At 40.5% G+C, this 22077-nt stretch overlaps 1 protein-coding gene and 1 long non-coding RNA gene across 2 annotated transcripts; both read left to right on the top strand.

Moving 5' to 3' along the window:
• The first annotated feature begins 3780 nt into the window (after positions 1 to 3780).
• On the top strand, positions 3781 to 4432 carry LOC114435803 (uncharacterized). Its single transcript, XR_003670639.1, has 3 exons — positions 3781 to 3837; positions 4101 to 4172; positions 4374 to 4432. It is a non-coding gene; the product is annotated as an uncharacterized LOC114435803 (long non-coding RNA).
• A 3025-nt stretch (positions 4433 to 7457) lies between these two features.
• On the top strand, positions 7458 to 17750 carry LOC114435417 (Fc receptor-like protein 5). Its single transcript, XM_028405085.1, has 11 exons — positions 7458 to 7498; positions 8952 to 9212; positions 9450 to 9627; positions 11671 to 11690; positions 11875 to 12117; positions 12195 to 12430; positions 13019 to 13069; positions 17065 to 17143; positions 17335 to 17385; positions 17504 to 17560; positions 17662 to 17750. Exons 1-11 carry the CDS (start codon positions 7462 to 7464, stop codon positions 17748 to 17750), a joined length of 1302 nt encoding a protein of 433 aa, XP_028260886.1. The 5' UTR covers positions 7458 to 7461.
• Positions 17751 to 22077: the final 4327 nt, after the last annotated feature.

The following is a 22077-nucleotide window of genomic DNA, read 5'->3' as shown; positions in this document are numbered from 1 at the left end:
AGGAGACCCAGTGTTCTACACATATTACAGCAATAAAGTCACCATTAAGCAAACTGGTGAGTTTAATAATTAGTTCTGAAATGAAAGAACATGAACTTTTCAAATGTTTCATCTGTTTGTCAGTAATGAAGAAAATAGACATTTTGTTACCAACAGAAACAAAAAACATTGATTACATGTCAGAAGCTCCTCCTGCTCTGATGATGCTGAAAAATCAGAACTTTACTTTCTTCATTTTTAGACAGGACTGATCCAAATTGCACCTCAGTTATATTAATGTTGCTTGTTACTGTGTTAATACTTCCTCTTCCTCAGCACCACTGAGCTCCATGTTTTAAATCAGAGGCTTTTGTTGCATTTCTTCCCCTTAAAGTTGGTTTTTGTGGAGTAAACCTGTCTGTCTCTCTTCAGAAGTGGACAGAGGAATATTAACAATGTTGAGCTGTTGGACTGATGAAAAACAATCACTGGAATTTATTGAATGAAATTAAATGATGTCAGCATAAAATGTAATCAGAGTAAATACTGGGACACCAAACCACAGCACTTTGTTACAGAGTTCAGCTGTTAAAAAGATCAATATGATAAGAAATATTTAAGGTTATCACACTGTCTGCTGACTGACTGGATGTTTCTATGTGAACAGTTCCCAGTGTCACTCTGCAGCACAGCTGGCCTCAGATATTCATTGATGAGACGATCACCCTCAGATGTGACATTCAGGGAGTTGAAGGACGTCAGTGGACGTATGAATGGACACATGAGAGGTCCAACATTACTTCAACATCCAATGAATACAGAATAAACAGGGCTTCCTCTGCTGACAGAGGAGAATACAGATGTTGGGGCAGGAAAGAGAATTTATACACATTGTGGAGTTTTGCCTTCACATTGTCTGTATCTGGTAAGTTTGATTAGTTCAGTTTTGTTTTATTGTTTACAACTAAATAAATTCTAATGTTTTTATTCACTGTGTTCTGAACTGAACTGCAGCTAAACCAACAGCTGACCTGACTGCAGACGAGTCAGCTGTTCCAGCAGGGGGCAGTGTGACTCTGACCTGCTCTGTGAAACAGTCCTCTGGATGGAAATACTTCTGGTACAGAGATCAGAATTCCTCTGAACCTCTGACCACACAGGAGGCTGTTTCACTTTCAGACCAACAAACCAGAGTCTCAAAGGAAGGAGAGTACTGGTGCAGAGCAGGAAGAGGAGGAAGAGGAGGAGACCCACTTTACTACACAGAGTACAGCCAATCAGTGAAGATCTACAAACTTGGTGAGTTGTATGTAACACACAATGTCTGCTGTGATCTTGTATCAGGATGAATAAAGTATGAACAGATATGAACTTGTTGTGTTGTTTCAAAGCTTCAATCAGACCTGTTGTGACTCTGCAACCTAACTGGACTCAGATATATGAAGGAGAGAAGATCAGAGTCAGATGTGAGATCCAAGGAGGAGACACTGAGTGGGGTTATGAATGGAAAGCACCAGACTCCAACAAACCTTCAAATCAGAATGAGTACAGGATTAGTTCTGCTTCTTCATCACACAGTGGAGCCTACAGCTGTAAGGGCTACATGAACAATGAACATACAACAACAGAGTGGAGTGATCCAGTCAGACTGACCGTATCTGACAGTAAGTGTTATTTTATTGATAAAACTCTAAATCTGCAATCTGACAGTCTGTTTTAACATCATCTCTTTCCAACAGGTAAACCCCGACCTGTCCTCACTGTGTCTCCATCATGGCTGAGTCCTGGAGCCTCAGTAACTCTGAGCTGTGAGGTTGAACATCCACCTGCAGGATGGAGGTTCTACTGGTATAAATATGTTCCTGGTCTGTCAAAGAACTCTTGGTCTTACAGCTATGAGCTGCTGCCTGGTAGCACTGATGGGACTGCACAGGATTCCTACATCATTCATGGACAGACACACACAGCAGCATATGTGTGCAGAGCTGGAAGAGGAGACCCAGAGTATGACTCTGATTACAGTGACCCAAAGTTTGTCTGGTCTGCAGGTCAGTTTGATTCTGTCCTCTCAGTAAGAAGAATTTATTCTGTCACTGTGATTCCTCTGTTTATTGAGAGAATCAGAATGAGCTGGTTGTGTGTCATTTTTTCATCGTGTCATTTTTGTGTTCTTACTTTGTTCCTTTGACATGTTTTGTTTTTCAGGTTTTCATCCAGCAGCGTCTCTCACAGTGAATCCTGACAGAGTCCAACACTTCACCTCTGAGTCTGTCTCACTGACCTGTGAGGGAAACTCTGCTGAGTGGAGAGTGAGGAAGTTCTCTGATGAAGGACGTCTGTCATCCTGTTCTAACTGGGGAACAATGACTGGATCCACATGTAACATCAACACATCACAGTCTGATACTGGTGTGTACTGGTGTGAGTCTGCATCAGGAGAGTTCAGCAACACAGTCAACATCACTGTACATGGTAGGTGATTTCTTACTATACACTAACCTCCACCTCACTGACTGATCTCTGACTGACGTCCTCTGACTGTCTCACAGATACAGACATTGTCCTGGAGAGTCCTGTCAATAGTGTGACTGAAGGAGACTCTGTTACTCTTGGCTGCAGACTGAGAGGACAAAACAAACTTTCCAATGTGTTTTTCTATCACAATGACAAACTTGTTCAAAATGATACCAGAGGGGAGCTGAAGATCTCTGCAGTGTCAGAGTCACATGAAGGTTTCTACAGGTGTGAACATTCAGGAAAGAAGTCACCTCAGAGCTGGATGTCAGTGAAAGGTGAGTAAAGATGTTTGATGCTCCTTTTGTGGTATATTACGGTAATGTTTTGATTATTGTCTGTGCTAATGACACCAAGTCCAATATAAGTGTATTAATGTATGTTTATTATTTCTAATAGTTGTATCCAGACCTGAAAGCTCCTCATCCTCAGTGCCATTAATTGTTGGACTGCTGTGTGGAATCATATTATTCTTTGTCATTGTGCTCTTACTGTATCACTACAGACAGTCCAAAGGTGAGACCTTTTTCTTCTGATGCATCATGTATTTACTATAAACTTTAAATGTGACACAGAATGACAGCAGAATATTTTTACTTTATAAAACCATGTAACAACAAATGTCTTTTTTCACAGATTCCTGCTTTATCAGGTTAGTGCAGCACTCATCTCTAAACTTTTCTTCAACATGCATCAGTGCTTTCATGTTTCTGTATTAAATGTACTGTATGTGTTATTTTACAGGCTGTTCCAGTCAGAGAGCAGCAGTCAGGGCTCCAACAGAAATCAGGAAGTCAGTACGAATGAACACTGCTCTCCTCTCAGTGGTCAGCACTTATTAAATACTATGTGGACTTTTATTTAACTTCTCTTCATTCAGCTCACATTCATAAAAAGCTGAGATCTATTAGACATGTTCTCAAACATGAACCATCTGAATAAGGCAGACTGCTCTGACTGTTCCTGTGTTCTTTCTGAAGGTGATTCTCCTCTGTATGAGTCAGTCACTCCCTCTGGACACACTGGAAATGGTTTGTCTTTGTCTGACCCACAAATGCATAAACTGGTTCATTTAACCCATTAGGATTATAGATTAGGCTTGAAATCAAACTCTAAATATAGATGTGTGTATGTTACAGAAGCAAGTGGACCCCAAGATGTCACATACTCTGTAGTTGAGCTGAAGAAGTTTGGAAAGAAGAGTGAGTACTCCAAATACATGCAGTGTAGAAAATGAGACGATAGTTAAGAAAGATTTAGTTTTTTTATTGTCAAATATTGTCTTAACAGAGAGGACACACGAGGAAGAGGAGGGGTGTGTTTACTCTGAAGTGAAGACAGCAGGTACAGTCGCCTACAACAGTCATGCTTGTGTTGAAATGTGTCGTCATAGCACCACACTGCAGGTAATTATTGGGTCAGCATGCTGTTAGTTACCTCATATCACCAGTGGATGGCAGCAGAGAGTCAAATCTTCCACATGGTCTATGTGAGGTTCAGGTGTTCCTAAAAGTTTGAGATGGAATAATCCCGTGCTGCAGACAGACAGATATAACATGAAGCTGAACTGTTCATGTTCTCACACATTACGTGTGCTCCACCATCAGCTCCTGCTGCAGATAATCTGCTGTATTCTCAGATCATCCACCACAAGAAAGGAAAGGCCAAGAATAAAACAGGTACAGTAAAGTCTGCATTCAGCTGCCATTGTTGTTATTGTGCAGTATTTACATGTATGCATCCACAGTTTACATCATGTTTAAAGACTTAAAGCCGTGACACACAGTCAGTCTTTGTATAAATGGACACTGCTGGTTAAGAACAACATCATGTTGAATGATCAGATTACAGTTGTAAATGAATCAGGCCTCCATTCACAGGAACATCAGCTCCTGCAGCTGCTGATGCAGCAGTTTATTCTGAAATCAGAGCAGGAGCAGCTCTCGGAGCTCATGCTGCCATGTAGGATTCATACTGTGAGTGATTTATTCTCCACAAAGCGCCACATGATGGATGACTGTGATAAACCATGTTCTGTCTTTGTGCTTCTCTTACAGGGCTGTGCAGAGACAAACAGAACCAAACAGAAGCTGTTTGGTTTTGGGAATCTGTCAATCTGAACCTTGTACATTTATTTGATGTTGATATATTTCATGCTCTGAATACTGTCCTAAAAACACACGCCTCTTCTACTGTTCATGTACTGCATCATTATTATTATTTACATCTGTTATCTTTTGTATTAAGCTCTGAATGTATCCTCATGTATCAGCACAGCTTTTTTAGCAGTGACACCAGCAGTTATTGCATATATCTAATAATCCATGATCTATTTTCAAGCATCACATTTTATCAGCTGTTCTCACTGAAAACAGATTATGAGAGTTTAAAAGATATTTCTCTTAAAATTTGGTCAGATTTACAATAAAGTTCATGTCTCCAGTGTTTCTGGTGTAATTGTATTTTTAATATGTTTCTGTGGGGTTTGTGTACATGTATGTGAAAGTGTTGGTCTGTTGTCTGAGCTGGAGGAACAGGTCTTGGTGATTGTGCAGCAGTAACACAGCATGCATGTTTGGATTTGTCAGTGTAACAGTTGGTTTTTACATTTTATTTCATTCTTCACCCTGCATCAGCTCTGATTCTCATATCATTGGTAGTTCTGTGGTGGACTGTGGCTCCCCCTGCTGGCCTGCTTGGGTGAAAAACTCTGTACTAAATTTATTGCTTCTAAAAGTCAATAGGTGACATCAGCCCTGCTGTTGTCTGTGGTCATTGTCGCCTTTTCTGCTGTTGTATGTGGGGGTCTTTCACATGGTGTAAAACTAAATGTGTGGAAAATGTGCAAGATGGTTGATACCTGTGGTCTCTGCTGTCATGGTTACTTTGTATATTCAGACTGTGTACAGGAAGTGTTCATGCTCTGTGGTCAAAACCTTTGCAGTGGTGTGAGTTTTGATCAGCAGAATCCCCCTTACAGCTCATTGTTTGTCTTTATATGGATATATAAATATATATAATATATATAAATATATATAATACATATAAATATATATAAACATATTTGGGCAGCAGTGGCTTCCAATAACCAGAAGGTTGGTGGTTAGATCCCAACTCCTCCCTAGTCACTGTTGTGTATCCTTGGGCAAGGAACCCACATAGCCTCCAGTGTACTCACTGGTGTATGGCGCTCTTTGCTGGGCCTTAGGCAATTTCCCCATTGTGGGACTAATAAAGGTTTCTTAATTAATATTACTATGCTGGACCATGTCGTAGTGCTCTGAGCCACAGCTGCAGTGTGAGACAGGATGCAGACGTTGGTCAAACTGTCAGCATGACGTAACCAACATCTGATCTCACAGGTGTGAATGAGGAAGAACTAATTCTGTTATTCTTGGCTGTGTGAACATTCAGGAAAGAAGTCACCTCAGAGCTGGATTTTAGGTAAGGATGAGTCTGTTTTCTGAATACTTTAATATAGTTCTCTGTTTTTAACATCATCTCTTTCCAACAGGTAAACCCCGACCTGTCCTCACTGTGTCTCCATCATGGCTGAGTGCTGGAGCCTCAGGAACTCTGAGGTAAGTAGTCATACAGTCAGAAGTAAGAAGAATTTATTCTGTCACTGTGATTCCTCTGTTTATTGAGAGAATCAGAATGAGCTGGTTGTGTGTCATTTTTTCATCGTGTCATTTTTGTTTTCTTACTTTGTTCCTTTGACATGTTATGTTTTTCAGGTTTTCATCCAGCAGCGTCTCTCACAGTGAATCCTGACAGAGTCCAACACTTCACCTCTGAGTCTGTCTCACTGACCTGTGAGCTGTGAGGTTGAACATCCACTGGCAGGATTCGGCACTCCCTGCCTGGGCCACTTCCCCATTTCCGGCCAAGGCGCCAGCTCCAGATCCAGTTCCAATAGCCAGTTTGGACTGTGGCGGGCCTTTAGCCCTGCCTTCCTGTTCTGACCCTGGAGGATCCCCAGCCCTGGGTTTCTGTCCAGACCCAGATGGACCACCAGCTCTGGCTTCCTGTTCAGGTCCTGGTCGGCCTAAGTCTCCGTCTCTGGTGGTCTTCTGCTCAGACCCTGGAGGGTCCGCAGATCTGTGTCTGATGGCTTCCTCCCCAGACCAGGGGGGTCCACAGCTTGGACCCTTTGGACAGTGTTGGTCTCTTTTCTTTTCATTCCCCTGTGTCCCCGCCCTAATGTGTTTCACTTGTGTCTTGTTCCATAGTATATTTTTAAGGTAGATCAGTGTCACTTCACCTGTTTCCCCTGCGTTATCGTAAGTTTTGTATTATTTCTTTCTTTGGTTTTTCTTGGTTTCGTTTTGAGATTTGCAAGTTGAATCCTGCCTGTGCTTGAGTCCCTTTTCCTCAGTACCTGACAGTTACTGTCTCCAAACAATCAAGGTCAAAGTTCTTAGAGCTTTTTGATGGTTTTAAAGTTTGAATAAAGTTGGACTAGGTTTTTTGGTGCTTTATGTTAACTGATAACTGCTGTTCTAAAAACAGTGACATACTGCTGCGTTGTAGACAGATAGCAGGGTTAACTGTGCCATCTGGGCACTAAAGACCAACCAGCAGCAGTTAGAAGAAGCATTGATGTCTGATGTCTTCATATTTCTTAGTGTTTAGTCATGTTACCTTGGTAAACACTGCAGTTAGCTTGTTCTCTATAGATTCTACTCTCAGGTTAAATGATGCCTTTTATTTATTGTACTGCAAAGTTTTATTGCTCTAAACTGAAGATAAGAGAGAGAGAAACATGTTCATATGTGTGAAGAGGACAGGAAATGTAACCATGTGAAACTGCTGTGGGCAGAGCTGCTGTCTAAAGTTGGGGCAAAGGGGAAGGAAGAGTCTATACTCTGCATTCTGATCACACCTTTTAAAGAAACGTCACTTCTGTCTTCAGCATTATAATTATGAATAGATAGAACACTTTGTTCAGTTGTGCTGGATGTGAGGATGGGGCACACTTTGCTCTGTGTGCTGGACTTATTCTGTAAGTACATTTCTGACTTGTTGTTTCTGAAGAGTGTTTCTGAGCAGACTGGTGTCTTTATGAACGTCGGCTGCTGATATGTCTCTGTTTTACACTGAAGTACTACTGGATTTGGCTCCACACATCTACATTGTGTACATATAGTGTTTTAATGTTGTGATTGATCACTTTCTTTTGGTTTGATGATGTCTGATGAGGTTTTAATCTTTATTTCAGTGTTCAGCACACTCCTCTACGGACACACTGAAGGTGACAAATTATACTTTGTCTTTGTTTTTTCTCTTCATTTGTATATTACACAAAGTATTTATCTCCTGTTTATCAACTTCTCAGTGTTTTATATTATATTGTGTATTAGATTGATGATTAATTTGATCATTAATTATACTGTGAATGTGATCAAATTACAGGGACAGATGTGTTTATCATTAAGGAGAACAAACAAGTTTGTTGTTTTTAAAAAGATGATGAAATTTACCTCGTTCCACGGCACCATACTTGCCTGCTAATCGAGCTCCTAGCATGCTAGTCTTCCTTAATAATTAAAATTTCTGTTCTCTATTGAGAAAATGTGCGTTCATTTGATCAAATACTTTTACTAAACAGATCCTGCATAATAAACGCAGCCTGACCTCTGAGTGCACAGTTTATTTAAAGGAGCACACGTTCTCTTGATACCAAATGACAGCTGTGTTTTCTGTTCAATAGTTAAGATGCCACAAAAAGTGGAAGCAAAGTCCTAAAAGCATACAACTCCTTTAAATAAGCTAAATCAAACATTTGAATTTCTCTCGTCATGAGTGATTCGAACTTTGAGCCACGAAAGTGATTTTACAGCTTTAGTCTCTCTTGGTGTGAACACAGGGTTAAATGATATTTGGTTCTTTCACACAGCCTGTTTAAAGCTGGAGGTCTGCAGGCAGAACCTCAGGATATTGTTGTAGTCACTGTGAATAATAAATGATAGATCTGTTAGACAGGACACTGAAGTAGACACACTGTGACACTACATCACACTTCTAATTCTGTCTGCATGCTCTCTGAAACCACACGCTGGTGGCAGCATCACAGTTTAGTTTGTTCATTCTAAACAAGACAACAGTCACAGAATGTGTACAAGAGTTTGATCCTTCAGTGTTTAAATATATATTTTGTAATATAACCTCCAACAGAGACTCAACATCCACAAACATGTGGTTGATGTCAAGGACACTTTATCTATAGTTATATTCAGTCTGTGTGTTTGACCCTAGATTCATCCTGATGATGCAAATACAGTTTAAATGTTTCATAGCTTTATTTTTGATTTTTTTTTTGTAACATTAGTTATTTTAAGATGTACCACAGCACAACATGCATTCACATAATTATCATAGAGTTTAGTACTAAAACAAACAACATGTTTGTGTTTAATCTCTTTTGTATTCTAACTGGGTGTTTTTGATTTGAACAGGTTCCATGAAGGCCTCTGTGATCCTGGAAGAAGGCTGGACTGAGATATTCTTTGGTGAGAGGATCACCCTCAGATGTGACATTCAGGGAGCTGAAGGAACTCAGTGGACGTATGACTGGAGACGAGACAAGTCAAACCTTTATTCAACAGACAGTAAATTCAACACAGTTTATGGGTCTGACAGTGGAAAATACAGCTGTCGGGGTAGAAGCAACAAGTTAACAACAGAGTGGAGTGAAGCCATCAGATGGACTGTATCAGGTAAGCTGATCATCTTTAATCCATATAAAAGTGCTGAATTAGGTCAAATCTAACCAACAATTTAAGTGCTACTAAATACACACTAAGTATTGTGCTGCATGTCTTCCTGTTTTCACAACAGTGTCTGAAAAGAATGAAGTGCAAAGATTTTTCTGCAGTAATTCATACTCTAACCATTTACTATTTACTGTTTGACTGTTTTTTACTGACTGTTTCATTTTTTCTTCCTCACTGCAGATAGACCTCGGGCCTCACTGAGAGCAGACAAGACAGTCATACCAGCAGGGGGCAGCATAACACTGACCTGCTCTGTGGACGTCTCTTCAGGGTGGAAGTACTACTGGAACAGACGTACCTCAGTGTATTCTGGAGTTCAACCAATAAATGATCAATCAGACACTGTCAGTGTTTCAGAAGGAGGAATCTATCAGTGCAGAGGAGGAAGAGGAGACCCAGTGTTCTACACAGCAGGCAGCAGTCACCATTGAGGAAACTGGTGAGTTTAATAATTAGTTCTGAAATGAAACAACATGAACTTTTCAAATGTTTCATGTGTTTGTGTTGTCTCTAATGAAGAAAAGAGACATTTTGTTACCAACAGAAACAAAAAACATTGATTACATGTCAGAAGCTCCTCCTGCTCTGATGATGCTGAAAAATCAGAACTTTACTTTCTTCATTTTTAGACAGGACTGATCCAAATTGCACCTCAGTTATATTAATGTTGCTTGTTACTGTGTTAATACTTCCTCTTCCTCAGCACCACTGAGCTCCATGTTTTAAATCAGAGGCTTTTGTTGCATTTCTTCCCCTTAAAGTTGGTTTTTGTGGAGTAAACCTGTCTGTCTCTCTTCAGAAGTGGACAGAGGAATATTAACAATGTTGAGCTGTTGGACTAATGAAAAACAATCACTGGAATTTATGGAATGAAATAAAATGATGTCAGCATAAAATGTAATCAGAGTAAATACTGGGACACCAAACCACAGCACTTTGTTACAGAGTTCAGCTGTTAAAAAGATCAATATGATAAGAAATATTTAAGGTTATCACACTGTCTGCTGACTGACTGGATGTTTCTATGTGAACAGTTCCCAGTGTCACTCTGCAGCACAGCTGGCCTCAGATATTCATTGATGAGACGATCACCCTCAGATGTGACATTCAGGGAGTTGAAGGACATCAGTGGACGTATGAATGGAGACATGAGAGGTCCAACATTCCTTCAACATCCAATGAATACAGAATCAACAGAGCTTCCTCTGCTGACAGAGGAGAATACAGATGTTGGGGCAGGAAAGAGAATATGTACACATTGTGGAGTTTTGCCTTCACATTGTCTGTATCAGGTAAGTTTGATTAGTTCAGTTTTGTTTTATTGTTTTCGTTTACAACTAAATAAATCCTAATGTTTTTATACACTGTGTTCTGAACTGAACTGCAGCTAAACCAACAGCTGACCTGACTGCAGACGAGTCAGCTGTTCCAGCAGGGGGCAGTGTGACTCTGACCTGCTCTGTGAAACAGTCCTCTGGATGGAAATACTTCTGGCACAGAGATCAGAATTCCTCTGAACCTCTGACCACACAGGAGGCTGTTTCACTTTCAGACCAACACATCAGAGTCTCAAAGGAAGGAGAGTACTGGTGCAAAGGAGGAAGAGGAGGAAGAGGAGGAGACCCACTTTACTACACAGAGTACAGCCAAACAGTGAAGATCTACAAACTTGGTGAGTTGTATGTAACACACAACGTCTGCTGTGATCTTGTATCAGGATGAATAAAATATGAACAGATATGAACTTGTTGTGTTGTTTCAAAGCTTCAATCAGACCTGTTGTGACTCTGCAACCTAACTGGACTCAGATATATGAAGGAGAGAAGATCAGTGTCAGATGTGAGATCCAAGGAGGAGACACTGAGTGGGGTTATGAATGGAAAGCACCAGACTCCGATAAACCTTCAAATCAGAATGAGTACAGGATTAGTTCTGCTTCTTCATCACACAGTGGAGCCTACAGCTGTAAGGGCTACATGAACAATGAACATACAACAACAGAGTGGAGTGATCCAGTCAGACTGACAGTATCTGACAGTAAGTGTTATTTTATTGATAAAACTCTAAATCTGCAATCTGACAGTCTGTTTTAACATCATCTCTTTCCAACAGGTAAACCCCGACCTGTCCTCACTGTGTCTCCATCATGGCTGAGTCCTGGAGCCTCAGTAACTCTGAGCTGTGAGGTTGAACATCCACCTGCAGGATGGAGGTTCTACTGGTATAAAGCTGTTCCTGGTCTGTCAAAGAACTCTTGGTCTTACAGCTATGAGCTGCTGCCTGGTAGCACTGATGGGACTGCACAGGATTCCTACATCATTCATGGACAGACACACACAGCAGCATATGTGTGCAGAGCTGGAAGAGGAGACCCAGAGTATCACTCTGATTACAGTGACCCAAAGTTTGTCTGGTCTGCAGGTCAGTTTGATTCTGTCCTCTCAGTGAGAAGAATTTATTCTGTCACTGTGATTCCTCTGTTTATTGAGAGAATCAGAATGAGCTGGTTGTGTGTCATTTTTTCGTCGTGTCATTTTTGTGTTCTTACTTTGTTCCTTTGACATGTTTTGTTTTTCAGGTTTTCATCCAGCAGCGTCTCTCACAGTGAATCCTGACAGAGTCCAACACTTCACCTCTGAGTCTGTCTCACTGACCTGTGAGGGAAACTCTGCTGAGTGGAGAGTGAGGAAGTTCTCTGATGAAGGACATCTGCCATCCTGTTCTAACTGGAGAACAATGACTGGATCCACATGTAACATCAAGTCCACATCACACTCTGATATTGGTGTGTACTGGTGTGAGTCTGCATCAGGAGAGTTCAGCAACACAGTCAACATCACTGTACATGGTAGGTGATTTCTTACTATACACTAACCTCCATCTCATTGACTGATCTCTGACTGACGTCCTCTGACTGTCTCACAGATACAGACATTGTCCTGGTGAGTCCTGTTCACCCTGTGACTGAAGGAGACTCTGTTATTCTTGGCTGCAGACTGAGAGGACAAAACAAACTTTCCAATGTGTTTTTCTATCATAATAACAAACGTGTTCAAAGTGATACCAGAGGGGAGCTGAATATCTCTGCAGTGTCAGAGTCACATGAAGGTTTCTACAGGTGTGAACATTCAGGAAAGAAGTCACCTCAGAGCTGGATGTCAGTGAAAGGTGAGTAAAGATGTTTGATGCTCCTTTTTTGGTATATTATGGTAATGTTGTTTTGATTATTGTCTGTACTAATGACACCAAGTCCAATATAAGTGTATTAATATATGTTTATTATTTCTAATAGTTGTATCCAGACCTGAAAGCTCCTCATCCTCAGTGCCATTAATTGTTGGACTGCTGTGTGGAATCATATTATTCTTTGTCATTGTGCTCTTAATGTATCACTACAGACAGTCCAAAGGTGAGACCTTTTTCTTCTAATGCAGCATTTATTTACTATAAACTTTAAATGTGACACAGAATTTACAAAACCATGTAATAACATGATCATTTTTTGTTAATAACAGGTTCTTCTGCAGAGCAGACAGTGAACCAGGAAGTAAACCAACATCAGATATACTCCTCTCTTCTCCACGGTCAGTGTTTCATCTGGTTCTGAATGTTTTCACAGATATTTATAAGATGTATTGATGCTGCTGCAGCTTTAATACTGTTCGATAACAACATTTAATAAAAACAAAGACATTTAAATGAGTGTGACAGATGTGAGGTGACTCATTTAATGTTTCACTGTCCTGTAGGTGACCTTTGTGTCTATGAGACAATCAGAGGAGCTGAAGGCTCTGGAAATGGTACAGTACACACTTTGATTGACATGGAGCAGGTTAAAGTTATAATTATTATAGAATCACTGTGAAACTCAGTACTCACATTAATGTTATTTCAGGTCAGGCTGAAGAAGATTACTATAATGCTTCATATCTGATTCAGCTCAAAGCTCTGGACAGCAGGAGTGAGTATATAAAAATATCAGACGTCACATTGATACTAAACTACAGAGAATCATTATTTTATATATGATTGATGTCATGATAACAGGACAACAAGTTGACCCAGAAGAGTCACTGTCTGACTACAGTAATATGAATACAAGCACAGGTAATATTCTTCATATACAGTCAGAGCTCATGTTCCAAAGACAGTATTTTAAACTGAGACTTTGCTGTGATTTTATTTCAGGTCCATGAAGAGACGTTCATCATCAACAAACAAAGAGAAGCACAGCTGGCAGCATGGAGTCAATGACTAGCTGTCTGTTTTAAGCTTGATAACAGAACACATTTCAGTGCTGGTCTATTTTATAATGTATATATCTTTTCTTAACTTATCCCTTGCTGTCTGTACGCCGTTGCAAAAATGCAATTTCCCCATTGTGGGATTAATAAAGGTTTCTTAATCTTCTTTTTTTGTTCATCTTCATGTTCTCCTGTTTTGAGAGCAGAAACTTCAGCTTATAGTGTTGTCATTTGTCATGTCTCAAGAGAGACCGTTTGTTGTGAGTTCATTTCTTTGAGCTGCAGCTTTCTTTAAATGTGAAGAATCATGAGTTGAAAGATGTTCTGTGTGTGATGCTGTCTGACAAAGGTTTGTTTGAGGCTCCTCCTACTGATAGACTCTCTGACGTAAATGTGGATATCATGCAAGAGCACAACCAGACGAGCAGCCTGAGACGTTCAATAGGCTCAGAGCAAAGTCAGAAAGTGGACACTGTCTGCAGCATTTTACACATGCTGAATCTAAATGTCACCATTAAAGCCACAGCACCACCCACAGGACAAACTGGAGTATTACAAGTAAAGGACATAAAGTCCAACATGGAGTTTCATTGTGTGTCATTGTTCTGTTCTTTCATAAACTTTATTTTGTGGTCTTTGAAATGTTTTGTAAATAAAATGGTTCTTATTAAAATATAATTTCTTCTTTACTTCTCATTGGATCCAAGTGCTGTATTAAACAAAGATTTACCACAGTTCACACAGATATTCCAACATGACATGCAGGCAAAGCAGTTTGAGGTTAAAACGTTCTTTTAGTATGTAATATGGAACATTTGTCGATCTTTCCACAAAGGCCTCACAGTAGTGCTACTTACTACATCCTATTCAATCTTTAAGAATTCCGTATACTGTGAAATACTTAGAGATTGATCTGCTGCTGTAGGTTGAATCAGCTCTCTGTGAATCATTTGGTAAACACTTAAATGTAACACATGCTTATTTATGTTTTAAAGGAAAAGTTACACAGTTTGGTTTAAAATGTATTTAGATTGTTTACACAGTGTTTGTGTGATCAAGACAGTTACTTAGGTGGTAGTTCTTTGCATACATGTCTACAAGAGGGCGTTTAATGAAAAAAAAAAACTTTAATGTAGTATAGACAAACAACCATTGGCTGTCTTTGTAAAGTTACTTTGGTTCTGTCCTGTTTCCTGTTTTATTTTGAAAGTCCTGTCTCCCTTGTATTTGTCAATGTGTTTTACTTCCCCAGTGTTCCGGCCTTTGTGATTGTTTGCCCCGCCCTAATGCATTTCACCTGTGTCTAGTTCCATAGTCTATTTAAGTCCTGTGTTCCCCTTTGTCTGTGGCAGATCATCTTGTCACCCTCCCTGTCACCTTCCATGTTCCCTGTGTTTAGTAAGTTTTGAGTTATTAGGGCCCGAGTACGAAACGTGCGAGAGCCCTATTGAAATGCAAGTGTTCTCTTTTTTTTCCGAGTCATTTGACGCAAATTTGACCCCCTAAAGATGCTCAAAAACTCACCAATTTTGGCACACAAGTTAGGCTCGCGAAAAATGGCAATCTGAAACTGTCGCTGCAACTGTGCCTTCCCAAATGGCTCAGGAGCGCCCCCTAGAATTTGCAAATATTGTGTATCAGCTACGGCCATGAAAATCAAATCAAAAACGCAGCACTTCATCATACGGCCTGGCTTTGGCGCCCCCACGACCTTCACCAAAGCACAGGAAATGGATGTATTTATGAATGTATTTCCTACATACTTCATCTTATGTGGATGAAAAAAATCAGGCATGCTGAGCCTGTCATTCTGAACAGATTGATATGCTAATGAGCTGATACCCTCATAGCGCCACCTACTGTGTGTGGTATGAATTGTGCTCAGGCTGATTTCCATGTTCCACACCTCGTATTTGAATGAACTCCTCCTAGGGAAATACTCTGATAGACCCAAGATTTTGTTACATGCTTTTGAAGACATGGTTGAGAAAAACATATCAAAAACGCAGATCGCTGTTACACGGTGTGGGCGGGGCAACGCCATGAAGTAGCCACAAGTTTTCAGGAATTTCCTGATGTGATGTTGTTCCTTCTTTCCCTCTGAGCTGGCCAGGAAATCCCTGAAAACTTGTGGCTACCCCAACTCGGCACTCATCACAGCCACAAAAACAAGACCCACTAACAATAAGAAGGACAATAACCGACGGAGAAAAAAAAATCTCCATTCCATATGTGTCAGGAGTATCAGAGAAAGTCCGTAGGATCTTCAACAGCCATGACATCCTGGTCCATTTCAAACCGATGACAACACTGAGACACAAACTGGTTCACCCAAAGGATAAAACTCCCAGGGAGAAACACAGCAATGTGATATATGCAGTCCAGTGCAGTGCAAGACTCAGCTGTTCACCTCCACCTCAAAGAGAAAGAACACTCCTTTGAGGACAACAATGTTCACATCCTAGACAGAGAGGAAAGGTGGTTTGAAAGAGGAGTCAAGGAAGCATCTATGTTAAGCTGGAAAAAACTTCCCTTAACAGAGGTGGTGGTCTCAGACATCATCTTTCCACCACATACAATGCAGTGATTCCATCCATTCCCAGGAAGTTTGCACATACTCACAGCAAGAACAAAGGGCTGTCAACCAGCCCCCCTCAGTCTCATAGTCATTAGCCAGTTGTTAGACACACCTGGCCCAGTTTCCCCACCAAACAGTTAGAACTGATGAAGCTGCTTGGATGAGCAGCAAAACATCTTCAAGAAAACTCTCCAGTCTTCTAGACGCCTTGCTTCTACAAGATGAATGTGAATACCTGTGCTGTGTCTCTGTCCATGGTGCTGACTGTGGAGCCGGCAGCAATGCTGGAGCTGTCCGAGGTGCTGACTGTGGAGATGGCAGCAGTGCTGGAGCTGTCCGAGGTGCTGACAGTAGTGTCTGCTGCTCGTGGGGAATGCTCAGCCTGTGTCAGATCTTCTTATTTAATTTCAAAAAGAAAGACAAAAAGACCTTTTTTGACCATTTGCTTCCCTGCAGCTCACATTAGCTTCTCTCAAAGCTCCTGTGTAGGTTTATAAGCAAACAGAGGCAGATTCACCACTCAGACTCCAACAACAATAGGACTTTAAAAAAAAGTGCACAGTGCAGCAATGTATTTTGTGAAGTCTAAACCTCCCAAAATCCTGTAAAGAGCAGGACTGTCTCCTAAACACCAAACCAGCAAGCTAGAAAACAGTTGGTTATCAATCTTCCGTTCTTTGAGTTAAGATGGAGCTACTAGCCAAGAAACAGCTGCTACCCCTACTGTGACCTCAGTTATGGAAGACGAGTGACTTTAAATCACAAAATAAAATATATCAGAGCTGAACGACATGGTTCAGCAGCTCCTTGCTACTTGCCAGTTCCAATAAATCTATAGCACGTAGACATGTGGTCTGGCTATGGCTGTGTGCACGCATTGATATGCTCCTAAGCTACAGTCCCTGTGCCACCTACTGGCTGGAGGACTTCTCTTTTGTATATGTGTGTTTTGGTGTTCTCTTCTGGCCTGCAGACCACAGCTCATGCCGGTAGCAGGGGGGAGAGGCTGTGGGACAACAAGGGAGGCAGCGGCTGCGAGTCCCGACCGCAAAGTGTGCGAGGGCCCGTCATCGCTGCTTACAGCTTTAATTTTATGTGTCCTTCTGTGAGAAAACAAAAGTCAAACCTCAGACTTATCAATCAGCAATTGTGTTAAATGTAACACTTCCATGTCTTGTTAGCTGTTTCTAATTCATACGACGTGATAATAACGACTAACCTCATCTCGATTCTCACTCTGTAGGTGATGTGTCCGTCTATGAAACAATCAAAGAGCCTGAAAACACAGAACATGGTACAGTATACAGCGAGATGTTTTGAGTCCAGACAAGTTACAGTTACAAATACTACAATGATATGTTTAAGGTCACAGTAACATGTGTGACATTCTAAAGTGTAACTATATGTTTCAGGTGAATCCAGTGACGTCGCATATTCTTTGATTCAACTTAAAAACGTGACTAAGAAAGGTGAGCACCACATACAGCAGCTGGAAAAGCTAACAGCACACAGGTGCTTTTAAATGCCAGTAATACCTGAAGAAAGCTCATTCATCTGGGTCTTTTAACAGGGAAGAAGCAGAAACCAGTGGAGAGCTGTGTTTACTCAGACGTGAAGATAAGATCATCTGCAGGTACACGGCGTTACAACAACTGTTAATAAAGTATATTTGTGTTTTTATTCTCCCTCCTGTGAAGTCACTTTTCAATACTGCCACATGTTTATATTCACAGCACAACCAGCCCCTGCTGCTGCAGCTGATGGAGCTGTTTATGCTGATGTCAGACGAAGGACAGGTCTTTGTGCAGCAACAACACAACATGCATGTTTAGATTTGTCAGTGTAACAGTTCACTTGTACAGATTGTTGACCCTGCATCTCTGTCTTCATTTCTTTTCCAGATCAATGAAGAGTTCAGGATCAATGAAACCAGCAGGATGGATGACAAAAATGCTCCTAATTTAATATCACATCATGAACAAAATACAGATTTTAACACACATTTATTCTCCTGTTTATAATGTGAATATCCCCATTGTAAGTTGATTCACTTTACAAAACACAGTAGTTTGTGGTAGTTCATCTTCATACAGGTATATGTGTAATTATAGTAATTTGTTGTGTTTCTATGTATGATGTTACATTAATGTTTAATTGTTGATAAACTCTGAAGCTGCAAGCTTACAACAGACCAGACATTGTACAAAAGAACGTGATGAAACCTCAGAGTTTATAAAGAGAAACCCTTACAGAAGTGTTGAACATGTGGCTCCCCCTGCTTGTCTGCAGGGGTGATTCCACTGGTTCCAAAAAGAGGTCAGAGAGAGTATGACTTATGATTTTAATAATTTTTATTGAATGAATTCACTTAATAAACGTTTGAACATAATAATATAATCTATACTGTTGTCATGACGAGAGACAAAAAAACTTTGTGTGCTGTTTTAGCTGTTTTGTTGCTTCTGTGGTCAATTGTGTGTCTATAATTTTTCCAGTTTAACTTCTGAAGTGTTAACTTGATATGTTTGTTTTGACTAGTTATAAATAAGCAATTCACATAATTTATATAATTTCAGGAAATCAGGAGATGTGCATAAGTGGCTTCATATCAGAGCAGCTCTAACCACTTCTGCTTGTTGACAGAATGATGAAACGTCCTAAAAAGTCAAGTCACAGCCTGACAGACCACAAGAGGAAGTGGAAGTTGTTGCTCTCAACACAGAGGTGGGTTGTTGGTTAACTGTGTCACCACAGTAATGTCACATATAGTGGTGTTGCTTCTTGGAGTCTGCATCCCTGGTATGTACACCTATATGTTTGTTTATATATATATGTACCTAGTGAGTTCAGAAAGCAGAGGTCTGATGTCTTTATTAACATGTAAACTAGTGTTTTTTAATGTCATAGTCAGGAGGTTCCAATCTTTATTTTAGTGTTCAGCACACTTTCCTATGGACATACTGAAGGTTACATTTATTTCCTGTTCATACATATTACCATTAGTCAGGTCATATATGATCATATATTTACTGAGGAGTTTGTTGGTGACATTTGATGTTATAAATGTATCTCAGCAGGTCAGGATGATAACTTTGGGCCTGATTATAAGTCACACAGCTGGACTGAGCAAGATTTTCAAACTTAGAAAGGGAGGGGTATTCAGATTGACCACTAGATGTCAGTGAATCCTAACCCTGGTTCTTTGTTTAGTCACGATAACTAAAACTTATTGGTTTTCATTTATACCATTTTGTGTAATAAACCACTCAGAATATTTGTATTGTTCTAAAGTTCAGGTGTTTACACACATTATGTAAAAAAATCTCTGCTGCATGTTGAAGGAAGATATGAATTAGTCGTTCCTTTATTTATCATCTATGGCTGAAAGTAAAACATCACATTGACGTCATGTCATGGGTTAGTGATGGCCAAGTGACACCGACGCTCTGATACAAGCTTCCGAGTTGCAACAGCATTTATGTTGAACCACTGCTTCGAAGCTTGCTTTGGTGCGGGGAAAACCCACGTGACCGATGATGTCCAAAACAGTAACTGCTTCGGTCCTCTCAGTGAATCACATGACTGGTTCAAATAACTCCACACTGCTTCATAACGTGAGATTTTGCTTAAACCGGCTTGGTCCAAAACAGTTTAACAATGAAAATGTTTGAATTACTATCCAGGCATATCCACAAGCTCCTACTGCAATACATACATTTATAGAATCAACTGACCGACCAATTAATCAGTCTTAACTAAAATATATGTACATCACACACCCTGGTTAGACTCATCATATAATTAAGACACTGTGTCCTATTTCACCACTAGAGGTCACTGAAACGAAGCTTTGAATGAACCCATACTCGACACAACTGATAAAGTGGTTCAATACGGCTTCATTGCTTCATTTGGCATCACTATCATGGGTAAGGATGGTCCTCTGACACCCGAGGCTCCGACACATGCGCGGTAGCTCATGAAGCAATTGTTTCGAACCACTGTGCCGAGGCTTGCTTCGGTCACGTGACTAGTGACGTTTGAACCACTTCAGTGACGTTTGAAGCAGTTGAGTGCTTCGAACGGCATACGAGTCATGTAATTGGTTCGGGTTGTGAATCGCTTGGTGGGATCGGGTGTGTTCAGGGATATGACTATATATCAATATATAGTAATAGATCAATCAGTTAGATATTGAAATATATTAGCTACATTGATACTTTTATCGGTTTGATTGCTGCAAAGCAATCGAACTCTTGAGATTCTTTAAATATGAGTTAAATATATTACTTAGATGCAAATGATTCACATTTATTTTTTTTATTATTTATATCTAAGAATTTCATAGCAATAAACTCAGTTAATCGCAAATATGTCATTGTGTACATTTTAGTAGAAGAAAAGTTTATGATCACGTTTCTCTTGCGTGTGTGTGTGTGTGTGTGTGTGTGTGTGTGTGTGTGTGTGTGTGTGTGTGTGTGTGTGGAGGACCTCTTGCTGATTCGCGTATCATAAGTTTTGAATTCGGACCCTCACACACCCAAACCGACGATGATTCCCCTACACCACCATCCAGCTTCGTTCTCCGCTGCAAATGCTTTAATTGTGTTAAACATTTTAATCGGATTCATCATGTTGTTTGATCAGCCCTAATTATTATGTATCCACTTCAAATGTAACTTTGTAACAATTGTGTGCAGTGAAACTGAAAGTTTAATGTATTTTATTGTGTCAACCATTCAACCAGGTAGTGTAGTCGAACGAGACTGCATGGAGATTCAAATCCCAAACAATCCATGAACCAATAACACACACCGCAATGCATTTTAATCACCACTAGATGTCCTACTCGAGCACTGTGTCATTGAACCTTTTTCTTGAATCAGGTGTCGAAGCTTCAACAAAGCCTCGAAAACCCATCACTACAGGAGCTGTTACCTGCCTTGTAACCATCGTCAGAGTCTCCCAGAGGAGCCACAGCACCCTCTGTTAACCCTCTTGCCCCTCCCACTGGGCTGGAGTATTTTGACTTCATACTTCTTTTACACAGGTAAGTATTTTATACCTCCCAAACACACATAGAAACTATTCAAACAATATTTCTGTTCACAGAAATACTAATTCCCACATTTACTCAGTTTAAACATTATTTTTAACAAACGGAAGTCAGCTGACTAGAAGCGCTCGACTTTGATATTTAAAGGGTAGAGAAAGGCCGGCACGCTTTGCCTGCCCACTTCCTCGTCAGGACGTCACAGCGTGACACCGCGTCGCGCCCGTGAGCGGTGCGCAGTGTAAGTATATGTGTATGGAGTTATGAGTAAAGCCACCAAGTGTGCACCTTGATTGACCGGATATTACGGTGAATACTGGCGAAGTTTTAGAGAAGGATAATATGTAGACGGAGCATGAGTGAGTAATTAACTGCTGTTCTAAAAACAGTGGCACACTGCTGCGGTGTTGACAGACAGCAGGCTTATCTGTGCCATCTGTGCACTAGACACCTTGGTGAGACTCTGCAGTTAGCTTGTTATCTAGCCAGCAATGTATAGATGATGTATCCCAGAAACATTCACCCCATCACAGCGAATCTTTTATTGGCAGCTACTGTGCAGGCGTACTGTGCAATAAAGTATTCTAAACATGAACAGTATAGAGACCTGTTAGTGTGTGTTGTATTCACACACATTGTCCTCTGATGGTCTTGTTGCTGTGAAACAAACATTTGATTCCACCTTTCAGTCATTTCCTGAGTCTGAGGTCACAGCCACAAATAAACCAGCATTCTGCCACAAAGTGAGCACATGTATGGATTCTACACTCTGGTTAAATGATGCAGGAAATATAACCATGTGAAACTGCTGTGGGCAGAGCTGCTGTCTAAAGGTGGAGGGGCACAAAGGAAGGAAGAGTCTATACTCAGAAGCTGATGTAGGTGAGACTTTCTGATCACACCTTTTAAAGAAACGTCACTTCTGCCTTCAGC

The sequence above is a fragment of the Parambassis ranga genome, chromosome 5 (assembly GCF_900634625.1).
Source record: "Parambassis ranga chromosome 5, fParRan2.1, whole genome shotgun sequence".
Lineage (NCBI taxonomy): Eukaryota > Metazoa > Chordata > Actinopteri > Ambassidae > Parambassis > Parambassis ranga.
This window is presented reverse-complemented; position numbering and strand designations above follow the sequence as displayed.

What these genes read in the sequence shown, in the direction of transcription:
- LOC114435417 (XM_028405085.1), top strand. Translation starts at nt 7,462, where the DNA reads ATGGGGCACACTTTGCTCTGTGTGCTGGACTTATTCT. An exon ending in CTGTGTGCTGGACTTATTCT is followed by an intron (nt 7,499 to 8,951) that starts GTAAGTACATTT and finishes TGATTTGAACAG; the next exon opens with GTTCCATGAAGGCCTCTGTG. An exon ending in GCCTGAAAACACAGAACATG is followed by an intron (nt 17,386 to 17,503) that starts GTACAGTATACA and finishes TATATGTTTCAG; the next exon opens with GTGAATCCAGTGACGTCGCA.